Source organism: Otolemur garnettii, unplaced genomic scaffold (genome assembly GCF_000181295.1).
Source record: "Otolemur garnettii isolate 467f Iridium unplaced genomic scaffold, OtoGar3 scaffold00181, whole genome shotgun sequence".
Lineage (NCBI taxonomy): Eukaryota > Metazoa > Chordata > Mammalia > Primates > Galagidae > Otolemur > Otolemur garnettii.
This window is the reverse complement of record NW_003852576.1, coordinates 2,612,162-2,638,410: the sequence shown is the minus strand read 5'-3', so window position 1 is coordinate 2,638,410 and position 26,249 is coordinate 2,612,162. Positions and strand designations below refer to the sequence as shown.

General features: G+C 42.3%; 2 protein-coding genes across 6 annotated transcripts in view; both read right to left on the bottom strand.

The window, feature by feature from the left end:
* Window positions 1-26,249, bottom strand: part of LIMCH1 (LIM and calponin homology domains 1) — a 359,691-nt gene that overhangs the window by 67,641 nt on the left and 265,801 nt on the right. For all 5 annotated transcript variants that reach the window (XM_023519618.1, XM_023519619.1, XM_023519620.1 and 2 more), the window contains 2 exons: window positions 24,122-24,317; window positions 18,507-18,759 (listed from right to left, as the gene is read on the bottom strand). In XM_023519618.1, the coding sequence (XP_023375386.1) occupies window positions 18,507-18,759; window positions 24,122-24,317 (449 nt within the window). The remainder of the gene's footprint in view (window positions 1-18,506; window positions 18,760-24,121; window positions 24,318-26,249) is intronic.
* On the bottom strand, window positions 1,355-6,792 carry LOC111728722. The gene is made up of 2 exons (XM_023519624.1): window positions 4,875-6,792; window positions 1,355-3,691 (listed from the first exon to the last, which is right to left on the bottom strand). Exons 1-2 carry the CDS (start codon window positions 5,195-5,197, stop codon window positions 3,256-3,258), a joined length of 759 nt encoding a protein of 252 aa, XP_023375392.1. The 5' UTR covers window positions 5,198-6,792; the 3' UTR covers window positions 1,355-3,255.

The window sequence follows — 26,249 nt, the reverse complement described above, 5'->3', positions numbered from 1 at the left end:
TGTGGAGGACCAGGTTGGCCATTCTGTCCTCTGACACTAACCTAGCCCTAACGAGGAATCATGTGTGATCTCTCACTTAACTTTTCTCAACATCAGGCCTCCTATTTGTAAAATGGAACAAATATCCATTCAATACCTCTGAGCTCCCAGGAGCAAGTGAGCTAGAGGGAACAGACGCACTTCACAAAGGCTACAAAGTGCTCCATGGCTGTAGAGTAAACCACGAATACCACCCCTGCTCCCTGAAAACAGTGTCATGATTAAGGCTCCACCGTAAGATTATTATTATTCAGAAGAATATAAACACAGATTAGATCCAGGTAATAAAGATGGCTAGGGTGTTGATTTTAAAATTCTGGAATCACTTACCATTCTTCTTATTCCCCTGTCTGCCCTCAAGCCCACTGCCATCAAGGTCCTTTGAGAAGCAGAAGGCCAACACCCCAACACCTCGTGTTTAGTACTGAACTTGTAACTACGTGAAGCCCTCCTCACTCCTTTACCCGACATTGATCAGGCAGACCACACTCTTAAACAAAAATGTATCCCTGTTATTAAATAGCAAGAGAGGTTTCAGCATTTAGGACCTTATACCAGAACATGAACCCCAGGACTGTTATTTCTGCGCTCTCTTTCAAGTCATGCTTGACTCTAAGTCAAGTCAGGGCCGGAAGAGAAATCCTACCTCTGGAAGGCAAAGAGTTGAAAATTTAAATGAAATTACAAGTTTTATAGGTGATGTTCATCTTGTTTGGACCTGGAATCAGAATGAAATTAAGGAAGGCAGAAAGCAGTTCCACCTCTTTACCCCCAAACTCCTATGTGAGTGAGGAAGAAATAAAGGAATTTCCCATTTGTTCTGCCCACAGTTGAGAGTCGTAAAGGATGTTTAACAGGTCAATTCACCACTAGACTACTCTTTCCACACCTGCTTACATGCAAACAGAAACACAATTCTTGACAATTCTTATTCATTGTTCCTGCAACAGAAATAGCAACTGTGCATTGCTTCCCCGTATTAATAACACTCAAAGCATGGTCAGGCTCAGAAGAGAGAAACCACGTCCTAAGGGCACGAGATAACCTTCTGACCTCTGCTCTTTCCTGGGTAGACCCTTAGTATATTCCTTCATCGTGTTGCTCTGCAAATGGAACCAGAAGGAACTGGTTTGGATTGGATCCAGTGTGTCTAAGAGATGTCCCAGTTCTCTTGGCCATCGTGTCATTTTTTTGTGAATCATACAACTTTCTGTGGTCTTTCAGTCCACTGCTACTCGGGGCAGGAGCTGTCATCTTCTCCGACCTCCCATTCAGAGGCAAGAGGACACACACCATGGCAATATTCAATCCGGGGAGTCAAAGGCCAGTTACTGCTAAAGATAACTGCAGTAGCATCACTCACTGGCGTTAATTCAAGGCAGAGGGAGCTGGCATCCGTGGAGGCAGCAGTGCACCCAGCAGCTGGGCAGGAAACCCCACTTCAATACTGCGAGCCTCTGCCATGCAGCTGGTACTCACACTGGAATGGGCTTCTCTTTCTGGTTTCCGTGATTCCCAAGAATGAAATCTGGCCAGGACCCAAACACATGCAAAGGCTAAATCTCCACCCAGCGCGGGCAGCAGCAGCAGAACTCTGACCCTTAGTGACTTTACTCCACACTACACCATCACCGCGTATGAACTGCGACTCTATGCGATCTTTTGGGAACACAACAGCCACACACAGCAGAGGCAGCACATGGTTCAGGCAAGATGCTCACAGCGGCTGGCTGCTCTCCTCTGAACATTCTGCCTTTGGCAGCATCTCAGAATTTCTTGGGGCGCCTTCGTTTTCTTCTTTGCCATCCTGTGGCAGGTGTTTAGATGTAACTAAAGCCAGAGAGCACAGCTTTACTGCTAGGGAAGGATTCACACACCAGAGGCCCTGTCCTTCTCGGCCTCCCAGAGAGGCAAGAGTCGCTGCTCCTCACCTTTTTCTGCCCTCGTTGGGCTCCCGCCCGCACTGCAGCCCCACTCTTCCTGAGACTCCGGCACAGGAGCCAGCCAGGAGACCCTTCTGCAATAGTCATCTGTGCCAGGATTCGGTCCTCTGTGGGTAACCAAGCAGCATTGATGGCAAGAGAGGGGAACAAGGGTTACAAAAAGGGGGTGCAAAAGCCATTGAGACCGAAAGATTAAGAGGGAAGTTGGCTGCTGTCATTCCAAAGGCCGGTTAGTAAGGATGACACAGTCAGACTGCAATCACGGACTGTGAACTCGGGCAAGCGCCTGAAAACATCAAGAAGGCTGGCGTGACTCTGTCACCGTAGGACTGAGAAATGGTCACTTGGGGTTCAAGGCCTCCAGGACACATTCTTATTCATTCCCTACCTCACCCTCATTCCCAGCTCAGACCCCATCGGCTCTGAACCTCTAACTGTGTGTTCCTGGTGTTGACAGCTTGTCCTCTACGGTGTCACTCACAGTCTAGGGCCAATTGATCCCTTCTATAAGTCACAGGCCATACACTCTGGAGTTCAAGGACAAAATACAGAGAGGGTTATGAACACTTCCTCTGGCCAGGGAGAGGCGGAAGTTCAGTTTGCTCCCACCATATCAGGGGAGTGGAGGTCCCCGGGGCAATCCTGAATTTTATAAATGCCCTGTGTCTGTTTCATGGAAGAGAGAGTAGCCCACAGAAATGAAGCCCCCAAAAAGGGGGGCCTGTGGCCTTCAGGGAGGACAGGAATGCCAGGTGTCCCTTCCCATGTTTGAATGGTTTTTCATCCAAGGAAACTCTTGAATTAACAGAAATCCCCCAAAGGGGAGTCTCTTTTTACTCCAGATTTATCATATAATTTTAAAAAGTAGGGGAAGGAGGAGACCTTTTTTATTTATCTGCTTAGATGTCCAAAATTTGAAGTCATGATACTAGTAACTACTTTTTTCCTCCCTCTGTGAGACAGGAAAGAGGGAAGTTACAGATAAACCGACTTTTATCGGGGTATTTTTAGGAGAAGCACTAGCGGTATCATTAAAGCATTCCATTCAGGTCATTCAGTATTTTCAACTAATAAAACAGTATTTAATGCAGCTGAGGGGGAAGGGCCATTTGCCCAGATTATCAGCATTTCCTCCCAGGCAGTGATTCTGGCGACAACAGAATCAAAATGCACGCGTGCCATGAGCCTGTGCGCACTCCCCGGGGTGGCCACTACCACCGCGTCTCTGTGACACAGCACGGTCTGTTACAGCTCTGTCGCGTCTAGGCAGTTGTCACATGTGCTGCAGCAAACTCCTGAGAAGCAGCAGTGGGTCCCATGCAGGCCTCTGTGCACACGAAGGGCAAGTATACCTGTGGCCATGTTGTGCGTTGAGCACGTGGTCTTCCTTTGAGCTGGAGGCCACCGAGACAGGAGACCCAGAGTCCATCTGAACCTGGCTGCCGTGACCGACGGTGTCTCCCTCTTCCCTCGGCCCAGGCTTGCCAATGCTGAGTCGCTGCCACGTCTGCTGGTCTATCTCTGTCACTGGCCCAAAGTGCACAAACTTTTGCTTGGGGCTGGATGCTTTCTGATAAGCCCTTGCTTTGCGGCTGGCAAAGTCATCTCGGAGGGCAGTTTCCGCTTTAATTTCTGGTGAAGGCTCGGGGGCACAGATGGGCTGAACATCTCCATCCCTAGTCAGAACCAGACATAAGTCCCAAAGATTTCTAAGGCAAGTACAAATAAATAAAAGGGTTTTTTTTTTTTTAAAAAATACCAAAACCCCAAAACTAAAGACCCTATCTATGGTTTTAGCATCCATGTAAGGATTCGACCAAACTCAGATTAAAAAATATGTATGTTTGGGGCAAAAATGTTCTGCTAAGTTTCAAAAAGCAAAACCTGAGTTTGCCTCATGCTAAGTATGATGTCAAATCCAAGGCAATGAAGTGATGTGCAGGCACTGTGTTAGGCGTAAGTAATCGAGAGAGGATTTAAAGCTGACGGGAGGATGTGCGTGGGTTATATGCAAACACTACACCATTTGATATAAAGGACATAAGCATCTGAGAATTTTGGTATCAAGGGATTGCTAGAACCAATCGCTCATGGATACCGAGGGACAAGTATATATATATATAAGAAATATTTCCCTGGGAGAACTGCGTCTCCATTAACCAATCAAAAGAAGAAACGATCATTGTCTTACCTACAAATGATCATTCCCTTGTCTTCAATTTTCCCTAGCTTTCAATACTTGATTTTTTAAAAATTTCATACCTGTAACACTATACCTACAATTTTCTTAAGCCATCATTTATTTTTATTTTTATTTTTATTTTTGAGATGGAGTCTCACTATATCGCTGTTGGTAGAATGCTGTGGCATCACAGCTCACAGCAACTTCAAATTCTTGGGCTTAAGTGATTCTCTTGCCTCAGCCTCCCAAGTAGCTGGGATTACAGGTGCCCACCACAATGCCTGGCTATTTTTTTGTTGTAGTTGTCACTGTTGTTTAGCTGACCCTGGATGGGCTCAAACCCACCAGCCCTGGGGTATGTGGCTGGTGCCCTAACCACTGAGCTACAGGCGCCAAGCCAATGCCATCATTTATGATGGAATGGTTAAAAATTTTTTAAAAAATGAAGTTTAAATTCCTTGAAGCCAAGAAAAATAAATAACCATTCATCATAAATCATAAATACCCATCCATCTGTTTATGTGGCTTGTAACTTTTACTACCAGTAACTTCATCTCATCCCGAAGAGGCTGATCTCCAGAAGCTCTGTGATTTCACAGGCACTTTTCCCCCAGCCATTAAAATAAAAAATGATGCAAGGATAAGCATTTGGTTCTTTCAAAGTTAACTAATACAACTGCCAGGGGAAAGCCGGGGGAAACGGGACACACCTCGTCTTTCCTGACACCTTCAGTCTCTCCCACGTCTCGAGGTCGGATTCTGTCATACTGGCGAGTGTGACAAAGCTCAGAGGTTCTCGGAGAGGGGCCGCTCTGCCCCGAATCCTCCGCTGGGCCAGGTCATCCTTGTGAAGGTCCGGCACCTTCCTGAGTCCCTCTTCCATAGGGTCACTCTCCTGGGCCCTGGTCATACAGGTCACTATTGCCTTTGCCTCTTCCGTTTGGCCCTGGTTGCTGTCAATTTGATCCAAGTCCCACAAAATCACAAAGATCAGGGTCAAAGAAGGGGAGCAGACAATCAGAAGGTCAAGCATGGAAACTCAGAGGCTGAGGACAGAACACAGTGATGGGAGCACGGCTCCCCTTCTCAAAAACATGGCCTTGCAGGAGTGGTGGCTCCCTTGGTCTATGCTACCTGTTTAACACTGTAATGCGACAGTCTTTCCCACCAGAGGATACTCTCTAGTTTAGTTTAGGAAGAGGAGCCAGAGCTCGCTGAAAGACTATTAAGAATGGTAATGAGATTTCGGTTTGGCGGTAATGATGCCCAATTCCCACACTATTCAAGTTACTGTAATGAATTCAGGTTTGCTGATTGAATCCCTCAGCCCTCTTGGAATGTTTTTTACTGCACCCGTAAAATGTCAGTAATGAGCACTGCACGATCCAAATTCTAGGATTAGTTTGGAGATAGCTGGAACGTTGCTCACATATTAAACATCTCAGGCCCAAACCCACAACTGCCAAAAAGCGCATTAAAGGCAGTTCTGAACAGAGTGTTTCAACACTCAAACTCGATTTCAGCTGCATAGCATTAGGTAGGTGAGACTAGTGCAAAACTTGAAGAATAGAGTATTCTTCTTTACCTGGATTTACAGAATTGATACCCATTTGTTTTTTGTGTTAAGAACCATTCACCTTTATTGATGCTGAAACTGGTATTTTCAGTGTCTCTCCTCAGAAGTGACTAGCAGCTGGCTAATGTTGCCAAAGCTGTAGCCTGTATATGCATAAGTGTTATACCACATTAAAAGGCCATTTCCAACTAAATGTGCTTCTTGAGATAGAAAAATCTCAAAAATATAAATCAATAGAGCCTATTGTATTTTTTTTCCCCAAAATATACATCCAAGTGACAAAACTAAGAAGTATTCTTTCATTACCTGGATGACTGGGGTACTTTCTGGGTCTGTGCAAATAGAAAGGCCATAGAATTTTCTATTTACTTTCGGTTTGAGAAAAGGGGCTCATGGAAGTACACAGCAAAGAGCCTTTTCTCTTTTTTCTCTTTTAAAGATCAGTTCTTTGCCGCTGTCTACAGAGGTTGTGTGGGCTGCATCTGGACCAGCGCTGTCCCCAAACACAGAGTCAGGTGACAACAGACAAATGCAGCTAGAAATATTAGGAATTAAAATTGCATGGGGGGAAAGGAAAGTCAAAGAGATACAAAGGCTACTCCTTTGTCTAACTCAAATTGCCGAGAGCCATCACTGGGCCTTGATATTAGTCAGTTATCGAAAAGTCTTTGTTTCACTTGAACAACTGACCCCTCCCACAAGCTGCTCTACGAGGAGTTTGCTACCAGCCAGGCCAACAAGGACTGCAAAGCCCCAGAGGCTCCTGAAACATAATATGTTCTGTGAAAAACAGGTGCCAGGTTCTATGTTCAGGAATCTTCCATGGCTTTTGTATCTGATACTTCCCCCCAAAATCCAAAACATTAACTGCTCCACTGAGCTCCATAACTCTGTCCAAAGAACCATTTTAATTGTGTAAAGAAGCTGAGACAATTCTTATATATATAAATTTTTAGTTTATCAGGTTTAAAAATCTCTAAAGTGATGGGCAAAGTAATGGCAATTTAATAACGAAGATGTTAAACTTTAAACGATTTTGATACGAAGAAAAATACAAGAACGATAAACTCTGAAGGATAAAATTCTGCAAATAGACACCTTCAATGAAATCTTGTCCCTTTTAGGACAAAAAAAGAAAAAAATCACTGGCCAAAATCTCATCTTTCTAAGTCTTCCTTTCCCCAATTCACTCCCGCATGTATCCAGAGGACGAGAGAAAGTTAGGAGAAGGAAACTCACTTGAAACAATGTGCATATTTGACGGGAAATACCCACCAGCGTGGGTGCAGGGGACGTCGCTGGTGTTGAGTGTGAGGAAGGGAGGAGCAAGTCTCATTTTCTCCCTTCCTACATCTCAAAGGAGCTAATAAGAAGGAAGTGCTAATAGCTCCGCTCGCCTTTCTTTGAGCGGACCTGGACCGGAGCAGCCTTGAGAGCTGGCTGTTCCTTGACAGGCAGTGAGCGGTACGAGTCTATTTACACCAACGATGCTGACACCCATATGTGGCGATGGGCCCTGATTCAGCAGATCGATACTCTCAAATTCAATGTTTATTTAGCAAATTCAGCCTTATTTGGGACTTGGCCACTCTATTGTCTGTCCGCCATCTGTATCTAGGAGTAACTGAGTACTTGGAGTTCTACTTCTAAATAACCCCCATTACCAAGTGCGTGTAATTGGGGCTGCGGAATTGGAAGGGGGGCTATGATGTAAATCACCCTCCTTAATGGTGCTCTCTGGCCCTCTTTCACACACACACACACACACTCCGTGCACACCTTCTGTATTTTAGACTTCTCTTTTCCGAGATTCCCCTTGAGAGCTGTTTGCTGCCACCTGATTTTTCTGTGTCCTTCCTCCGGTAAGGCCCGTAGAGGAGCTGATTCAGTGGCACCACCGGCCTGCTCTGGTTCATCCTCGCTCTCCGTGCTGCAAAGTCGTCCTTCTCAGGATCAGGCACTCGCCGGGCAACTTCGTCATCGGACTCTGAATCTTTGCCATCTTGGTCGGTCAGGGAAGGATTTTCTTTGCGAAGGATAACGTCACAAATAGCTTCTTTCTCTTCACTTAATTGTTTTTGACTGATAGAGCAAAATTAAACGGAACTCCACATGTGATCAGACCCCACCCCAAATTCTAAATCCCCATCTCCAGACAGGCAAGGTAGTTGTTAGTGAGACGTCTTCTCCATACTGTTAAGTTCAAATGACATCTGTTTATTATTCGAGTCTAAGGTTGCAGCAGAGTTAGGGTGGGTTTTAAATGCCGAATTTAGCCAGACACTAGCAATACTAAAAATTCATTTAATTTGCAGGGCTCTGTCAGTATCAGAAAGGCAGGATCCTAAATGGCTCTGAATGTGACAATTTAGAATCTTTGTATATAACTGGGGAAAAAGTAGAAAGCTTCGGGTTGCTGTTTGTTTCCCTTTAGTGCATTAGCAGATACTCGATTTGTTTTTGACTGACGGGGCAAAAACTTTAGCTACTACAGAACGGATCTGGGGGGAAATGGATGAACGCAGCTCTGTGACAGAATTCCCAGAATGAGCGACGGATTGAGACGTGAAGGAAGGTCTTTGTGCAGAGCTGAGCTAACCTGGAACATCTGGAGTCACCTCAGACCATCCTCTCCCACTCCTGGGGGCTTCCAATCACAGGAGGCGTCTCTACCCTGCACGCTCCGACCAGCAATCCTGTCTTCCCTCTTCTACCCCGTGACTCACACCTCCCGACTCTTCTTTAGCAGTGCTGGGTGTCTAGGAAATGGTAAGAGGTTTTGACAAAATGGCTTGAAAAGGATGACTATGGACTAGTCCCACAGCAATCAAGGGGGTCTCAAAGGCCCCTTGGAAACTTAGGAACGTTAAACTTCTGAGGCATGCTGTTTAATGGTGGACTATCAGGCAGTGAGTCTTAGGCCTTTTCCCACTTTCCTGTGTTTGCTTTCATTGGAGAGTGAGGGGAGGATACAGGGGATTGGGCCTAGGTGGCATTCAAACAAAACCCCCACCCTCCACTCCCCAGAAGACCAAGCTTGCTTCTCAGTCATAATAAAATATGAAAAAGCCTTTTTTCATCATTTATTTTCATTTCAGTTCATAAAGATAATAGGAAAGACTTGACTTCTAACGAAGTTCACTGACTTTTTATCAGCTTTGTGAGAGAGGATGAAGAGTAAGTTCTTCATCCTCAAAGGGCAAATTCATCTCAGAGATGAAGACAGGAGGAATTAGCCCGGCCAAGAGCAGAAGAAGCAGTGAAACTCTGGGTGTTCTGTTCACCCAGGTGGCCCACTGCTCCTGTGCCCTACACTGCTCCAGGAGGTCACCGTCTGGAGGGTGCAGCAGGCTCTCACTCCATCTGACTTTGCAACATCAAAGCACTATTGATCACGCTCAGAAAACCTCTTCTCATGGCTAACCATGGTTCTCAATACAATTTGAAAATGCAGAATTTGGGGTAGGGAGTGGGATGTTTTGCTCCCTGAATAAACTTACTTCTGAAAATATGAAATTCTGCCCTTTGAGTTGTACACCCTGGTTCCTGGCTGGCCCCTCTCTGTACTGTGCTCACTGTCTTCCCACCTACCTCCTTAGCCAGCATGCCCAGCAAGGACCAACTGGCCAAAAGTCAGTAGAAAATAACAGGCCATTGAACTCACCTCTTCAAAGGCATTACGTAAAAACATACTGATGGTGCAGTTAATGGGGCTAACAGCCAGGTGCATGCTATGTGCTAGAATTCTTCCTAAGTGTTCATTCGTTCAGCTCTAACACTAACCCTATAAGGTTGGTGTTTCCATCATCCCCATTTTATAGAGTGGAAACTGAGATGAGGTTAAGAAACTTGTCCCAGGTCAAAGAGCTAGCACTTAAGTTAGTATTCAAACCAGGCAGTCTGGCTCCAGGAGCCCTGTTCTATGATAATGAATACAACACTGTACTATTCATAAAATAAAGGACCGTGCCAGGAACAGTTTTGAAAGTACAGCATCATACAAAAAAATGGGGTATTATCATTACTATAGAAGCGGGAGAAAGAGAAGAAACTGGGTTACTAAATAGAAATCCTGAGAGATATGTTAAGGATGGAGTTGGGATGTTCATTTCTCGTTATAGACGGTGACAGTCAGCCAGGATTGACCGCAGCAAAATGCTAACTAATCACGTCTTACCATGTCGCCACTACACTTTGTAGTTTACAAAGCTCTTTCAAACTCATGTCCCAATGTAGCAGCATGTACCCCAAATACTCTCATAGTCTGCTGTGAACCTCTTAAGTCTGAGAGCAGTGTGCTTTCCACTTTTTGAGTAGGGGTCTTGGGCTTCAACCTCCCCCAACTCAGGCAGAATTCTTGGCAATAAAAAAAAAAACACACATTTATGCAAATAGTCCTGCCAATCTGTGATGCCAATTTGAGCAGGGAGAATCTGGTGCCTTATGTGTTATGTGAACCCAGCCAGGTTACAAATTCCCTTGGGTGTTTCTTTTTAGGCTACGTGCCCAGTGTGGCAGGACTCATTTCAAGTGGCAGGAAATCTCAATTTAGGTATGTGTGCTTTAAAAAAGGGGGGTGAAGAAAGTTTCCTTATCACTGGCCACTTGAAGATACTCCCTGCCCACTTACAAAACTCTCACAATGTCTGATTTTCCACTAATCTCTTATAAATTCAGAGATTCAAGGTAGACTCAGAGACAGGAAAAAATAACGATACAAGTTCTGAGTTGGCATTGTTGGACATGAAATTAGAAATAATATGTATAAGACAGACCTGTAAGATTGTACTCACAGGTGTCTAGTTACAAAAAAATTTAAATGACTTTTATCATATACTTATTTTTTTTTCACACCTCTTTAAGGCCCTTAAAGACAGTCTATCATGAAGCTTTGGTGTATTTTATTTTTCAAAAACTGCAACTCTCTGACTAACTAGTACATTCCAGATGTCCTTACTTTCATGACAGCTCTGCAAGATAGGAATTATTGTGTCCATTTTGCAGAGGAGAATATAAAGGTCATTAGCTTGAGTCATCTAAATTTGGGTAAAATAATTTAAGTAAATTGAGGGCAGGGTCAGGCTGTCTGGCCTCACATTCCTGGGGGGTTTGCCACTGTTATTTCTGTCAAGTCATTCACAGCTGAGCTGCTTTGGGAAGAAGGGGCTCCTGGCGCAGGGTCACAGCCCACTGCTTCACTTGGAAGGGCTATAGTCCCACAGTCGGAGGCAAAGCAAGACAAGGGAGCCCTGCCTCCCACCCGCAGTCCTGTCCAGGCTCACCTAACGCGAGTGAGGCTATCTTGGGAGGACACATTATGAGCCTACAGTAGGTGCGGGGGAAGAAAAAGCTCTTGTCTCAAAGTTTCTAAGGCTTATATATTTCAAAGTGAACAAGATAGTGGAGTAAACCAAGGAAGAACTGGTATATTCTTTCACCTGCTTTTACTTGGCAATGCAAAATCAACCAGCTCAGATTGACAGTTTGTTCTACTGAAAGGAGCTGGGCTCTCCAGAAAAACCTGTTAGTCCTCCCGGGAATATCACGGGCAACACAAGAAACCTCCCTGTTCACCCCATCTCCGAATAAGGCAGCTACAGGCAGAGGCACAGAGGCTTGTGCCAGGTGGTGCCTGACTGCTCCTCGGTACCCGAGGTTGTGTGCAGTGGTGATCAGGATAGACCAGCGAGCGGGGAGAGATGGGGAAGAATCTGGCACTTACTGCATTTGTTCTTCCTCTACAGATTTCTAAAATGTCTATTGTTCCTTGGAGACTTTCCCCCCTCTGTAATTAATTACTATGTGATCGAGAAGATCCACAGACCAGCTGAAAGCAAGGAGTGCTGGGACATGTGAAAACAATTAGAAAAGAAGCACAATCACGTGGAACCTATAATTCAGTTCAAAAAAAAGTTTACTTCTCCAATGGGAACACCGAGTAAGGGAACGCAAATCTCCACGGCATTTTAATTCGGGGGAAGTGAATCTTGGTTCTTATTTTATCCTAAAAACAGAAATCGTGCTTCTTTGGCAGAATCTTAGATTTGGGGGATAATTAAGCTAATGCAATCATAATACAAAATAGAAGAAAAAGTAGTTTATATACTTTTTTACTTCAGTGGAAACTCTAATAAATATTAAACTCAACATGTTTATTAAGAAGTCCTACCTTCTGTCCCTTGATGCTAAGATACCTCCTAATATACTGTTTGACAGGAAGCTTGGGACTTGCAGGCTTCTAACCTCATGAGAATATGGAATTAACATGCCCCTTCATTCCTTTTCTATATTGCCTTAAAGATAATGCAAGGAGGTGTTTAAGATATGTGGGAAATCAACAAAGAACACCACAGAAACCAGTCTACAAAATAAAGCTTTGTTCTTAAGCTCTTCGCTTTGGCCATGCCCGGCCCTGTTCTTTCATCTCTGCAAACACAGCTGAGAAATAGGCCCTAAAAAGTATCTTGGGCCTCTTGTTGAGTCCAAAGATGACCAGAATACATATTATTTTCCAGACACCAAGAGTCCTTTTCTTTTTCATGGTACACACTTCATTCCAGTTAAGCCACTTTCTGCCATGTTAAAAGCACGATCCCCAAAGTGAATAAACTTGGAATGACCCTCAACTCTGTTGCGGCCTGCAAAGAGTAAGCAGCAAAGACGTCGATGTGGCAGGCTGGTGGCACGGTATGTACAAAACCTTCACGAGAGAGCTGGCAGCTGAAAAATCTAACACATGAATATGGAGTGTTTGCAGCAGCTGTTTTGTTCAACTGAGGACATTCTCTGGGAGTATGTATAATTATCCAGAACCCAATTTTAAATCCTAAGTCAGAAGATCAGAAGTGTGATGGTGTTAACTGACTTGCAAACTTCTGCTTAACAGAGGTTAAGTTGGAAGAGATCGGTTAAAATTAAACCAGATAACAGGAAACATGGATGGAAGCAAAAGCAACCACATAAATACAATACACATTTATCAGAATTACATTATTAAACTATGAGTCTATATTTGTACACTGAATGACAATTGTCGTAAAAGAGTCCAATGTTTTATTACAAAATAAATCTCCCAGTTACTGAAGTGGTTATAGTATACTCATGGAATTCCCAGCCTCTGCCCAACCTTTTCTCTACGTTACCATTATTCCTGAATTAGCTTAATGTAGCTCCCCTTTCATGATCCCTTGCTGTTTCTAAAGATGGTGGTAGCCTTGATAAACTTTAGTTTAAATCCTCACAGATATAACAAAAATGAAGGCATGTGTTTCAAAGATATGAAGATTAGAATTTTTTGTAAAGCCATGCTCTTATCTAAATCACTTATTACCTACTCCTACCGTGTCCCTAAAGAAAGAAACAGAAGTCTGAAAAATGGTATCTAGTACATTTTCTTTGTATTCTCAGCATCTATGCCAATCTCTGGAATGATCAGATGCTCAAAGGATCCAGAAAAAGTATGTGTCTGACAAGGACTTTGAATGAAAAATTTAAAAAAATATCTGTTTTTTCTATATGCTAGCAGCAAACAGTATGAAAAAGAAACCCAAGAAAAATAATCTCATTAATAATAGCTACAGATAAAATAAAATACCTAGGAATAAACTTAGCCAAAGAAGTGAAAGCTCTCTACAGTGGAAATTATAAAACCTTGATGAGAACTGAGGATACACACGCACACAAGGGAAAGATAATCCATGCTCATGGATTGGAGCATGGACTATCTGTTAAAATGTCATTGAAATGTCTATATGACCCAAAGAAATCTATAGATTCTATGTAATTCCTATCAAAATAGGCAAGCCATTCTTAGCAAAAAGAATACAAAAGAGAGGAATCACATTATCTGACTTCAAATTATACTATAGAGCTGTAGTAACCAAAACAGCATGGTATTGGGCATAAAAACAGACACAGACCAATGGTATAGAATAGAGAACCCAGAAATAAATCCAAGTGATCCTACAGTGAACTTATCTTTAACAAAGGTGCCAAGAACATACAATGGGGAAAGGACAGTCTTGTCAATAAGCAGAGTTGAGAAAAATGGATATCCATGTGCAGAAGAATGAAACTAGACTCTTACCAGTCACCATACACAAAAATCAATTGAAATAGATTAAAGACTTAAATCTACGACCTGAAACTATACAAATAAAACTAAAAGAAAACATTGGGAAACCACTTTAGGACAGGTCTGAGGAAGGACTTGAGTAATAAAGCAATATTGAACAGATGGGACCACATCAAGCTAAAAAGCTTAGCTACATCGCAGGAAACAATCAACAAAGTGAAGACCCATAGAATGGAAGAAAATATTTCCAAACTGCCCATCCGAGAAGGGAATAATAGCTAAAATATGTAAGCAGCTCCGAAACTCAATGGGGAAAAAAAAAATCAAACAATCCAATTAAAATGGGCAAGGTGTCTGAATAGACTTTTCTCAAAATAAAGCATATAAATGGACAAGAAATATGCAAAAGAATGCTTACTATCATTAGTCCCCAGAGATGTGCAAATCACAACTTCAATGAGATGTCATCTCACCCTAGTTAAAATGGCTTTTATCAAAAAGAAAGGCAATAATGAAAGCTGGCAGGTATGTGGAAAAAGGTGAATCATGTGCACTGTTGGTGGGAATGTAAATATTGCAACCACTTTGGGGAACAGTATGGAAGTTACCCAAAATCTAAAAATAGAACTAACGTGTTTCCCCGAAAATAAGACACTGTCTTATATTTATTTTTTCTCAAGAAGATACACTAGGTCTTATTTTCAGGAGATGTCTTATTTTTATTAAGTACAATACAACAATCTACGTATATGCAAATACAGGTAAGTCATCTTCTTCTGGAACCTGACAGGGAGACCCAACCTGCTTGGTGGGGCTGGCGCTAATAATGTGTGAATTCCTTTCCCCAGCGGTTCCCACGTGTGCAATAGGATGCCTGCGAGGTGCAAACGGCTCAGAGAAAGGAGCTGTGGCAGATAAAAGGTATTCCAGTCTTCCTTATAGCTCTGCACTGAACCGTATGGCATGGCTATGCAGATACGCTGCATAGCCATGCCCATCACTAGGTCTTATTATCGGGGTAGGGCTTATATTTAACAAATGCATAGAAACCCTGCTAGGGCTCATTTTTAAGGGTAGGTCTTATTTTAAGGGTAGGGCTTATTTTGGGGGTAGGTCTTATTTTCAGGGAAACATGGTACCATATGACCCAGCAACCCCACTGCTACGTATATATCCAAAAGAAGGGAATTCAGTAAATGGAAAAGAACTGTGCCCTTCCATGTTTATTGCAGCACTAGACACAATAGCCAAGACCGGAATCAACATGAGTGCCTGTTAATGGATGAATGGATAAAGAATGTATGGCTCATATACACAATGGAATATTATTACCCCTAAAAAGAATGAAATCCTACTATTTGCAACAACAAGGATGAAATTGGAGAACATTAAATGAAATAAGCCAGGCACAAAAAGACAAAACTTGCATGTTCTCACTCATATGCAGGAGCTAAATATTAACATTTAAATCTTTTAATTTAATTTAATATTAACTATTTAATGTAACTTAATATGAAGTGTTTAATTTGGTATTAAAACAATGGATCTCCTAGAGACAAAGAGGATGGTGATGACCAGTATCAGGGAGGGAGAGATAAAATGAGAGTAGTTAATGGTACAAAAGTGGAGTCAGATAGAATGAACAGTATTTAATAGTAGAACAAAGTGACTATAAGCAATCACAAGTTAGGGCACCCTTTAAAATAACTAAAAGGAATGGTAACCCCAAATCCTAACCCAAAGAAATGATAAATGCATGAGGTGATGGATACCCCAAATACCCTGCTTTGATTAATACACACTATATGATGGTATCAAAACATCACATGTACCCCATAAAATACACAACTATACAAATATGCCTAAGTATTTTAAAAAATAAATGCTTTTTATTTTTAAAAATAAAAATAATTTTTTAGAAAAGAATATCTGTGGTTTTTAAAAAATTCTATGGTATTACTCTTCATTATTTCAGAAACTCGGAGAGCTCCTCACAACACAAGCGTGGTTTTATGTGAGGGTTTCCCAGAAACACACCCATGTTTAGGGTAAGGCATCATTGTCTGTGGGCGACCGCAGACAAGGAAGAAGTAGATCCTTGGTTTTTTATCAACACAAAGATACCCTAGGATTAAATCCGTCTAAGTCAAGGCTGGATATTTTAATTAAAACCTGGGCCACAGGAATAACCACATATGGAGTTGCACAGAGAAATGGAAAATGTTCCGTTAAATGTGAGGGAGGCAGATGTGGTGCTGTGGTGAGAGCATTGGAATCTGGCCACCAGGTCAGTGGCGACCCCTCTCCAAGACACTTAATATCACTGCTCCTATCTCCTCTTCTAGAAAACAGGTATATCACCTACCTCTTAGAATTCAATAGAACAGTAAGTGGCAAAGGAATTTTGATTGCTGAATGGTTATGAATGTCAATTAATCAAATAAATTTTGGCTGCACTATTATTTGTTAGAATCACTGTGCTAATTACATAAGAAAAATTAACCAGCTTCTCAAAACACTGTAGAAAACTGTGGAACTATAGTTTTCTGTGGCCTTGACTGCTCAAGTTCTCCATCTGACTCGTGCTAGGAAGCCACCAGAACTGCAGACTGACACCTTTGTTACAATTAAGAGAAGCAGTTACTCCATTCTTTGTTTTTGAATCAACGCACTTTAGAAAATTAGGAGTCAAATAAACTCAATCCTACTTAGTACTCTCTTGGGAAAAAGAAAGTAAAGTAAGTGGATTTTTGGTTCCCATTTCAAAGAAACTGACTGTTTTCTAGTGATGTGTAAAATAGGATATGAGCCATTTAGGAGTAGTGTGAAAATTCACAAGCCACAAACAATGGAAAAATAAAATACAGTTGCTAGGTACATCCTGCAGCCCACAAAGGAGGGACCACAAATACAGGGGGAGCACAAGGTACAGTCAAGCAGCCAGGAGCTCACTCTTCACCTTCCTTTAAAATAACAGGTACTTAGCAGAGACATACCCTAAGGCAAAGGCTATTTATTATCTATTTCTACGTGCTCAGAGGAGGGAGCAGTGATGCACAGGAAAAGCAGGAGGTAGGGAAACAAGATGAAAACGCCAACTCTCCAGACAGATTCCATGCAGAAAGCCAGCCAGGCCAGCCCTGGGCCAGCACAGCTAACCTGGCAAAGCGCCGTGCTGCAGGCATGACCTTGATTCCAGCTTGCTCTAGCCTTCTGCGCTTTTGGATCTCAGCAGCATCTTTTTCTTCAGACCTGGGAGCTGGAGCCATCCCCGCCCCCTCTGAAGAAGGGTGCTCCTTACCACCACCGCTGGGTAATTCTAACCCACCATCAGAAGGCTTCCCACCAGGATTCATTTGGCCGACCGGGTCCTCTTCACCGGGAGACCCCATTTCACTCCCCTCTTCCTCTATTGTTTCAGGATAGCTAGTGAGTTGGACAATATGGTTTACCAAACTAACAGACTGGGCTCCATACGTCACCTCCCCGCCATTCTGCTATTACCTTTCTCTTTAAAAAAAAGTCATAGCACAGAATATGATCCTGATAAGGTACAGAAAATTCAGTGTAGCCATTTGTTAGCTAATGCATCATACTGTCCACATTAAGAGCTATTCCAAACCTGATTTTGAAAGACAAAAACTCTTTTCAGCTGGAAAGGTAAAAATCATTAGTTTTGTTCAAAAATTTAAAATTTTAATAAACTATTCAATGGAAAATCATAGATAGTAAAGATGCATTATGAGAAAAATTTCTTTTATTATAAAGTTCTCGAAGGCAGAGACTATTTATTTTTGGGTCCCCAAAGGCTAAATGACAGCATCTGGCATGTAAAAGATCCTCAGAAGTACTTGTTAAATAAATGAATAAATAAATTAAAAAACATCATCAGAGATTAAGGAACTTTCTCTGAAGAGATGAGAAACCTGGTGTGTCTTCCACTTCTGATGAGTCTTTCCGTACATGTCTATGACGTCTGTTCCGTGCATTGCTTACAAACACAAGCTTGTATCTGGATAAACTTGCACCTAGATTTTTAAAAAGCCTTTTTGCATAAAGGTAGGAGTCTTTCTACACCTACTCTGATAGGATTGAGAGCCTGGCAGTCTCCACAGAAGGACATGAATGACAGGGGTCCTGTCAATGGAATCTGTTTCAAAAATCAGTTTGTTTAGACAAGTATTTGTTGAATACTTACCGTGTGCCAGGCACTGTGCTAGGCATACTCAGGAAACTTATATTTTATCCTGAAGAATTCTCTCTATGGATCTGCCCTGCCCACCTCCATCAAAGTTTTTTGGCTTTTTTTTGAGACAGAATATCACTCTGTTGCCCTGGGTAGAGTGATGGCTCTCATAGCTCATAGCAACCTCAAATTCTTGGGCTCAAAGGATCCTCTTGCCTTGGCTACCCACATACCAGGGAGGACAGGTGTCCACCACAATGCCCAGCTAGTTTTTCTATTTTTAGTAGAGACAGGGACTTGCTCGTGCTTAGGCTGGTCTTGAACTCCTGACTCAGGCAACCCACTAGCTCAGCCTCCCAGAGTGCTGGCATTATAGGAGTGAGCCACCAGGCCAGCCTACAAGAAATTCTGAATTGGTTATTGAACCTGGATCACGACCTAAAGCTGTAGTTCCTCCATCACCCACGCTCAAGCCAGCAAGGGTGCAGCCGCAGCCGGGGTCTCACCTGAAGGGCCGGTCCCCGCCCAGGGGGGAGGTGGCGGTGCTCCAGCTCTTGCGGTATTCCTCACGCTCTGCTTTCTTCTTTCTCAGGGGAGCGGGGACGTAGGCTGTCTGGTTGCTTTTGTTTGGGAGGTACTGGTTGAAAGGCACTGCTGATTTCGGCTCACCGTGGGAAGTCCGCCGCGCAGACATGTCATCCTTCTTCACATCTGGCAGCTTTCGATGCGGCAAGTCAGGTTCAGAGTCACTTCCTCTCCCTGGGAAGAGAGCGGGGACCGAGGAAGTGTGCTGGGCCAGCAGGAAAGTTCCCAGGGCAAGCAAGTTCCCAGTGGCAAGCATGCCGTGTGTGGGATGCGGGTGGTCTGTGGGTTCTGGGGAGTCAGTCTCCAATTACTTTGACTAATCGAAAGTATCAGTTCAAATTACTCTACTCTGGAAAAAGCTCTCAATTCTAATCTGGATTAAAAGAAGACAAGGGCCAAATTGAAAAATATGGTAGGAACCCTAACTCTATCTGGGAATTATCATTAGCAACACATTTGCAATAGAACTGTATGCCGGCTGAGATTCTGCAACTCTCCAAAGGAAAAACCATCAATTAATCAATAATTCTTTATCAATACATTTACTGAGCACTTGCTATAAGCCTTACACTGTGCTAGATAGCCCAATAAATAAGAATTATAGAAGATTTTGTCTTTGAGGTATCTATAACCCATCCATAAAATACCAAGAAAATTTAATTTACAATCAAGGAGCTAAGACATATAGGAATTCAGAAAATTGACTGATTTGGTTTATTCCAAGGGTTTGCCTTCCGGGAAGTGGTTTGAATTATAATCAATGTCCATGTCTCTGCATGGGAGCGCGTCCCGGCTCTCAGAGCTGAAAGCCATCTTTCCTGCCTGTAAACTCTATGGCCCTATAATCTTGCCTTTGCTTCTGAAGCATTACTCTTTCTACCTTGTATTTTGAAAACAAAGGCTTTATCTTTCACAGTTCCTACTGCCTTGCCTTTACATGCAGTGGGCATCTTCAAATTATCTGATGAATAAACGAGTTGGTTTGGCTTATAGAGTGTTTTAGACAATGCAAAGGAACCTAATGTTACCCTTAGGTTGGGCAACAGCCCCAATAATTATACTGCATTATTTTTGCCTGAGCCTCATCTCATGAGATTTCTAAGGTCTATTAGAATCAAGCTATCATTAAAACAAATACTACTGTATAGCTAGTCCCTATTTTGATGCTAGTCGAAAACTCTTAACCAATGAGAACATTACAAGATTATTTAACACTATGGATAACATATAAAAAATACATGTATTTACATTTAAGAAAAGAGCCTTAATCTGAGAGGAAAGAGGTGTGGAGGCCTAGCAGAGGTGGTAGTGGCCAGGGTCTTCAGTAAGATACATTTAATATCTTGAGCTCTGCTACTTATTAGCTGTGAGAATTTGCATATGTTACTTCACCACGTTAAGCCTCAGTTTCTCAATCTGTAAAATAAGGAAATAATAATTCCTACTCCATAGGGCTGCTGGGAGGACCAGAAACATATAAAACAATTGATACAAATACGTGGCACAGATTAACTGTTTAATAAATGCTGGCCACTCTTTATGTCAGAATAGTTCTGGATCTGTTAAAAAGGAGCTGTGAGCTCTGAGGCTGGTTTCTAATACACTCACTCTACTGTCCTTTTCTGTAAAAGAAAAATGAAATGATTTGCCCTGGAGATTCAATGATACAATGGCTCTTAAGTGACTCTAAAAGTTAAAAGCATTCACCATAACCAAGCTGTTCACTGTGGTAGAGAAAATGTTCGGTTTATGAATTATTCACGCCACCTGCTATCAGTCTCCCTTCTTAAGCTTTGACCATTTCACTAGTTGGTCATTTGGTGTTTGATTCATAACTTAGCTCCCTGCCCATCCCTATTGATCTCCCTGTGAACTGCTTTATAAACAAATCCTAATACCACCTTACCTTGCCAAACTCTTAAATTTGTTTCCTCATTTGATATCCCCATTTTATAAAGGTGGGAACAGAGGTTCAGAGAGGCCGAAGGAGCCCTTCTCCATGGCTCTGAAACTCCAATTTCTGTCCTCTCAACTTCCCTCCAAAGTTTATTTCTCTGTGACACACTTGGAAAAATGACCTCTGTTTAGAGCACAGAGTTTCAACCAGTGTGCTGCGAGAGGATCTTAGGTGTGCCTCGAAAAATTTTAAAGATCTTTAATTAAATTTTTTTTTAAAGAAGTTCAAAGCACAGTAAGTATATTCCTTTTTTTTTTTTGCACTTTTTTTGGATCAACATAATTTATAAGTGTGCTGTGGAAGTTTAACTATAGGTACAAGTGTGCTGTGAGATATAAAAAGGGTTTAAAAACACTGGCTTAGAAAGTCCTGACTAGCACTTTATTGAGTAAACAAATGAAAGAAAATGATTCTTTGAGCAACTATGAAAACTTTCTAATAGATAAGAGTTGTCTCGGGTTCCTCAATAATCCTATAATCTATGTACTTTATTTCTGTATAATATCTAAAAAAATTACCTATAACATACTGAGTGAAAGTCTTAAAATATGTTGCTTAACATATAACCATAGCACTTTTTACCCCATACTTATTCATTGGTGAAAGTCTTAGACACTTTAAGACGGGTTAGCTTGCCAATGCCCCAAGGCAGAGTGGCTCAGGGGAAAGAAGTTTAGGTTTGTGGACTTAGAAATCAGGGTCTCATTTCAGCTCTGCCACCTCCTTGCTGTGTGACCCTGGGAAATTTAAGTCTTCTCTACTTCAGGGTCTTTGTGGGATAGACAAAGGTGGTAATACAGGTCTCACGGTGGGGGGAGCTGAGGATTAAACAGGATGGTGTAAAGCACTAAGGAAGTGGTGGGCACGGTTTACCCTCCATAAACCTCACACCTCCTCTTATGGAAGCCCAGCACTTCAAAAAATGTTGACTTTGCTTCATCTTATGAACGTGGAAATTTGCAGGGTGGCTTCTTCATTCATGTTCAGAGCTAAGAGTATGTAATCTAGTGCATGCTGATGGCTAATTTTACCAAAGGCTGGCCCTTCCTTTCCAGGAGGCTACATGTCTCTCTTGCCCTTTGGAGATCTTTTCTTTTTTAATCTATCTTTGCCATCCACACACTCAACTCTTTCCTTTTTAATCTTCCTCCAGCATTTTAATCTCTCTTATTCTTCATTTCTCTCCCTTAACACGTCTTTTATTTAAAATATATGAATATTAATTTATTGCAATACTACGTTCTTATTTAAAAGCACCTGAGTGGAGGGTTTCGTATTTCCTCCTTAATGGAGCCCACTCATTGGCCACAGAAGGAAAGCTAGGGAAGCTGAGGGAAGAACAGGGCACCTGTATGGCAGGACAGATCGGCTGAAACATCCCTAGGCGTCTACAGCATCCTTGCCAGGGAGCTCTTCGGTCCAATCCAGAGAATCGCGATGCCTCTCACCAGTGTAACTCACGAGCATCTTTATTGAATAGATGAGTGGGCCTCAATAATACTAAAATCAAAGATCTCTATATTGACCCAATTAGTGTTGAAGAGTATCATGGTAAGACCTTCCCTAATTGATGGTGAGTACTAGGAAATAAACTCTCAAGACTTAAAGAAATGTTTTTCTAAATTTGGACATGCTTGTTAGGACTAGCAATCTTCCTAAGTAGAATCATTTTTAAAAATAAATTTCATAAACTCTTAGGAAATCCAGAATCTGGCTAAAATTATACTACATTTTAGAAGGCAGATTAAAAAAATGTGTTGTTTTTCTTTAACAACCTCATTAGGTCTTGATTAGTTTACAAGAACAAGCCTTAAGGTATCAGGCTGATTGGTGAAATCTGTGGCAAGATGCTCTTTCATGAATGGTGTTTTGAGAAGCTCAGTGTTATTCTTTAGATGGAGAAAACATTTATAAAAAGGTTCTAACTTATCGATCTTAATTGCTGCAAATTAAATTGTGCCTCAGCACATATTAGTACAATTTTAGTAATCACCATCTCAAATCCCTTCAAGATGTGGTTCGTTATAAACTCTGAAACCCTTGAAGCTGGTGACAGAATAAATAAAGGATCTATATTACCAGTTATTAAAAACTCGGGATGAATAAAATGCAATAATTTAAAAAACCCAAAAATATATGGATGAAATAGTCTGTTTAAGATATGTTTTGGAAAAGTAAATCTACTTTTTAATTATGGTAAAGCTCAAAAATGAGATCATGGACTTGGTATTTAACTTCTAATAGTGTGGGTGGTACTTAAGATGTCATATACAATTTTAGAAATGTTTTTTAAGAGGCTCACAATGCACCATGGAATTCTTTAGGCGTCACTATGTGGCCCAAGGCTGATCTATTTGCTGGAAAATTTAAGTCCTAAACAAAAGCATTAGTTCAGTCATTTTAGAATAAACCTCTATTGGGTACAAAGAAAGAAACTGGGTAAATGCAGGTTAGGAATGTAAGGTCTGAACTCACACTTGAAGCTAACATTGTTCTGTTACCTCCTGACAGTGATTTTTAGAATTTCTAAATGTTGGGGTGATTACTTAACTCTTCAAAGGCTCACTTGTAAAGTAAGGATGAAGAGTGTCCCACAGCTCTAGGGGAGGACTAGAGATTCCGTGTGAGTTATCTGTGCCATCTGTGCTCAGGACTAAACGAGAGATTGGGTGCTGAGTTACAGTCTGAGGGTCGGGACACACTCCCTATGCATCTCAGTAATACAGAATTTTACACAAGTAGTGAAAAGGCATCTTTGAGTTTTAAAAGATAATTTTGATCTGGGAGATAAGAGAGTTATGTCTCTAGATAATCGTCGCTCAAACAATATATAATAAAATAGAAACAAATAAAAAATTCCCCACCCACCTTGGTGCCTTTCTGCAAGTACAGAAAATATTAAGGTGCAATAAAAGTAAGGCAAACAGCTCCTGAAAATAGGCACTGCATGTATGTTCAGTAACATGACCATACATTTTTGTAAAGAAAAATGATCACTTCTTTCAGGTGACATAAAATCCAAATGATTTGAATCAAACCCAGCCTCAGCACAGACAGGCAGTCTGGCTTGTGCAGTGTACACTAACAGCCACCGGCGTGGCGCTAGCCAGCCAGTCAGGTAGCATAAGCATCAGATTGCCAAAACCTGTGCCAATTAAAGTTGCAAAATCCCAGGCTTCAGAGCCTTCCTAAGTGTGTGCAGTGCGTTTCCAGTTTGCTGGAAGTTGTTCCATTTCACTTGGACAGTGTGGCGCTCACACACACACTGCCCTTCCTGGTTCCCCTCCTTCTGGCACACTTTATGAGCTAATGGTCTGCACAGCGTCCTGGTTCACTGCAACCAAGGGAGAAATGATGTAACACATTTTCCAGCAGAAGATAGGCTCACAGAGACAATGTTCAAATAGACTGCTGGTGGAGCCAAACAAAACTCCAATGACCGTGAAAAACAACATTCGGGTTTTTTTTTTTCTGCCAGCTTATAGAATTACCAGGTTCCAGCAAGGTGGATGTGGGGGACAAGTCAGCCCATTAATGTTTCCTTTCCAAGACGTGCATTCTAATAAGACTCCAACCTACCATCGCTGCTTCCCCTGAGGACTACATCTGGTGAAGGTGTCTGCCGGGAGCGGGAGCCAAAGGAATCCAGGCTGTCGAAGGAATCATCTCTGCCGTGGCGAGGGGGAGAGAGCGAGTCACTGCGCTCAGAATCCCAGCAGTCGATGTAGCCACTGTCTCGGATACTGCGTTTAGGACTCTCAATATCATCAGTCTCCTGGCAAAAAGAAAACAAAAGGATTATAGGCATTACTGCACTAGACGGCCTATGATAGCAGGAAACTCGGTCTCCAACAGTCTCCCAAAAATCCTGCCTGTCACATCAGTGTGGAAAGCTTGTGGCAACCAGTTAGGGGATTGATGGCCATTTACAAGTCATCACTCTGTTCTTCAGCCCTCCTCTGCTGCAACTTTCTCTACCAGAAAATCATGCACAACATTTAAAAAAAAAATCCCCAGACAATTCACATTCCATAATGTTAAAAAAAAAAATCAGAGGAATTATAATAAAGAATCACAAAGTTTTGGATTTACAAAAATGCAACAAGAGATGCAAACCAAAGTGAAAAAGCAAAACCTCAACCTCGAGTTGTCTCTCGGACTCCATAACAGCATGTCTGTCCTGGGAGCGAGCCCCTAGTTGAGCTGTGCCACCGCTGCTGTTTCTAGCTGGCAAAGGCGGGCAGTATTTGTTTTTGCAGCAGAATCAGTGCTGTAAAATCCCGGAGCAGCGTGCATTCATCTTCTGCTACCTTGAAGGGAAATTCCTGCTCTGAAAGAGAGCTGTCTTTCTGAGGCAAAAAGTTTAAAAAAAAAAAAAAGCCATGAAAAATATGCAAAACGCTTTTCCTGAAGCCTCAGAGGAATCCAGGCATGCTCCCGCTCTCCGCCAGCTCTTGGCGCTGGGGGAGCTGAGAGCATTTGTGGCTGACCCACATGTTGCGAGCAGGGAGAACAATGGCTGTCTTTGACAGCTTGTGATTATAAATTCTTTCCAGCACAAGCAGCACATACTAAAACACCAGAACTCCAGCAGAAGAAAGGTCAGTCAAAGCCATCCTCACCCTTGTATTATAATAAAAGCCTTGTTCCCGCCAGTGTTTTAGCATTAATTACAACAGTCCAGGCTGACGAAAACAAAAATAACTCTGGTCACTCAAAGATAAACCTCAGTTTAACATCCTGTCGCTTAAAATCAAGACCAGGGATAATACCGGCAGAAGGGCACGTTCTCATCAGCAAAGACTGGAATGTCACACTCTGGATTTCCCAGATGTTCACGAAAGTCCCCCCTTTGCTTTCCCAATAGAAAGGAAAATAAATAAATATTCTCCACGTCAGTAGTTTTGGAAACTGGTCTCAAAGGTCTGAGATGCCCACAGAAGCCAATGCCTTTGCAGGAAGTGGCTTTGCTGGCTGCTTCTAGCAACTGTTTCCAGAGCCTCTGACATACTCTGTAGCAGGAGGTGCGGCCAGGGGATAGAGTGGCTGTAATTCACGGACACACACACACACACACACACACACACACACGTTTTGCAGGAGTGGGCAAAGGGTCAAGGGCAGGTCTGAAAGGAGCTCCCTGCAGACTCCACACAGAGGACCCCATTAATCCCGTGAAGAATAGGTAGTCAGATGGCCTTGGTGAGCAGACTTGACCCTCTAGGGGAAGGCAGAAATTCCAGTTATGGAAATTAAGGCAGCTTGCTTGTAGGTCAAAAGTTAAATAGGACTTGAAAAAAAGCCAAGCCTGACTAGCCGGGAAAGGAAGAATTCATGACTCACTGAAAATTAAAGACCTAAATTGGATACAGTTTCATATTTGATTTCCTTGGAAATATAAGTAATTATCTTGGATAATTTATCCACTGCGAATAGGCCAAATGGCGAAAATGAAAAGGTCACTTTTATTGAACACTTATTTTGTGTCTGGGCTGTACATGGTGCTTTCTGCATGTTATTTAATCTTTATGATGTGGTTAAAACTATCTCCATTTTGGGGCAGCACCTGTGGCTCAAAGGAGTAAGGCGGCGGCCCCATATGCCAGAGGTGGTGGGTTCAAACCCAGCCCTGGCCAAAAACTGCAAAAAACAAACAAACAAAAAACCCCCAAAACGGCTCGGCGCCTATAGCTCAACCGGCTAAGGC

What these genes read in the sequence shown, in the direction of transcription:
- LOC111728722 (XM_023519624.1), bottom strand. Translation starts at nt 5,197, where the DNA reads ATGCTTGACCTTCTGATTGTCTGCTCCCCTTCTTTGACCCTGATCTTT. An exon ending in AAGGTGTCAGGAAAGACGAG is followed by an intron (nt 3,692 to 4,874) that starts GTGTGTCCCGTT and finishes TACTTGCCTTAG; the next exon opens with AAATCTTTGGGACTTATGTC.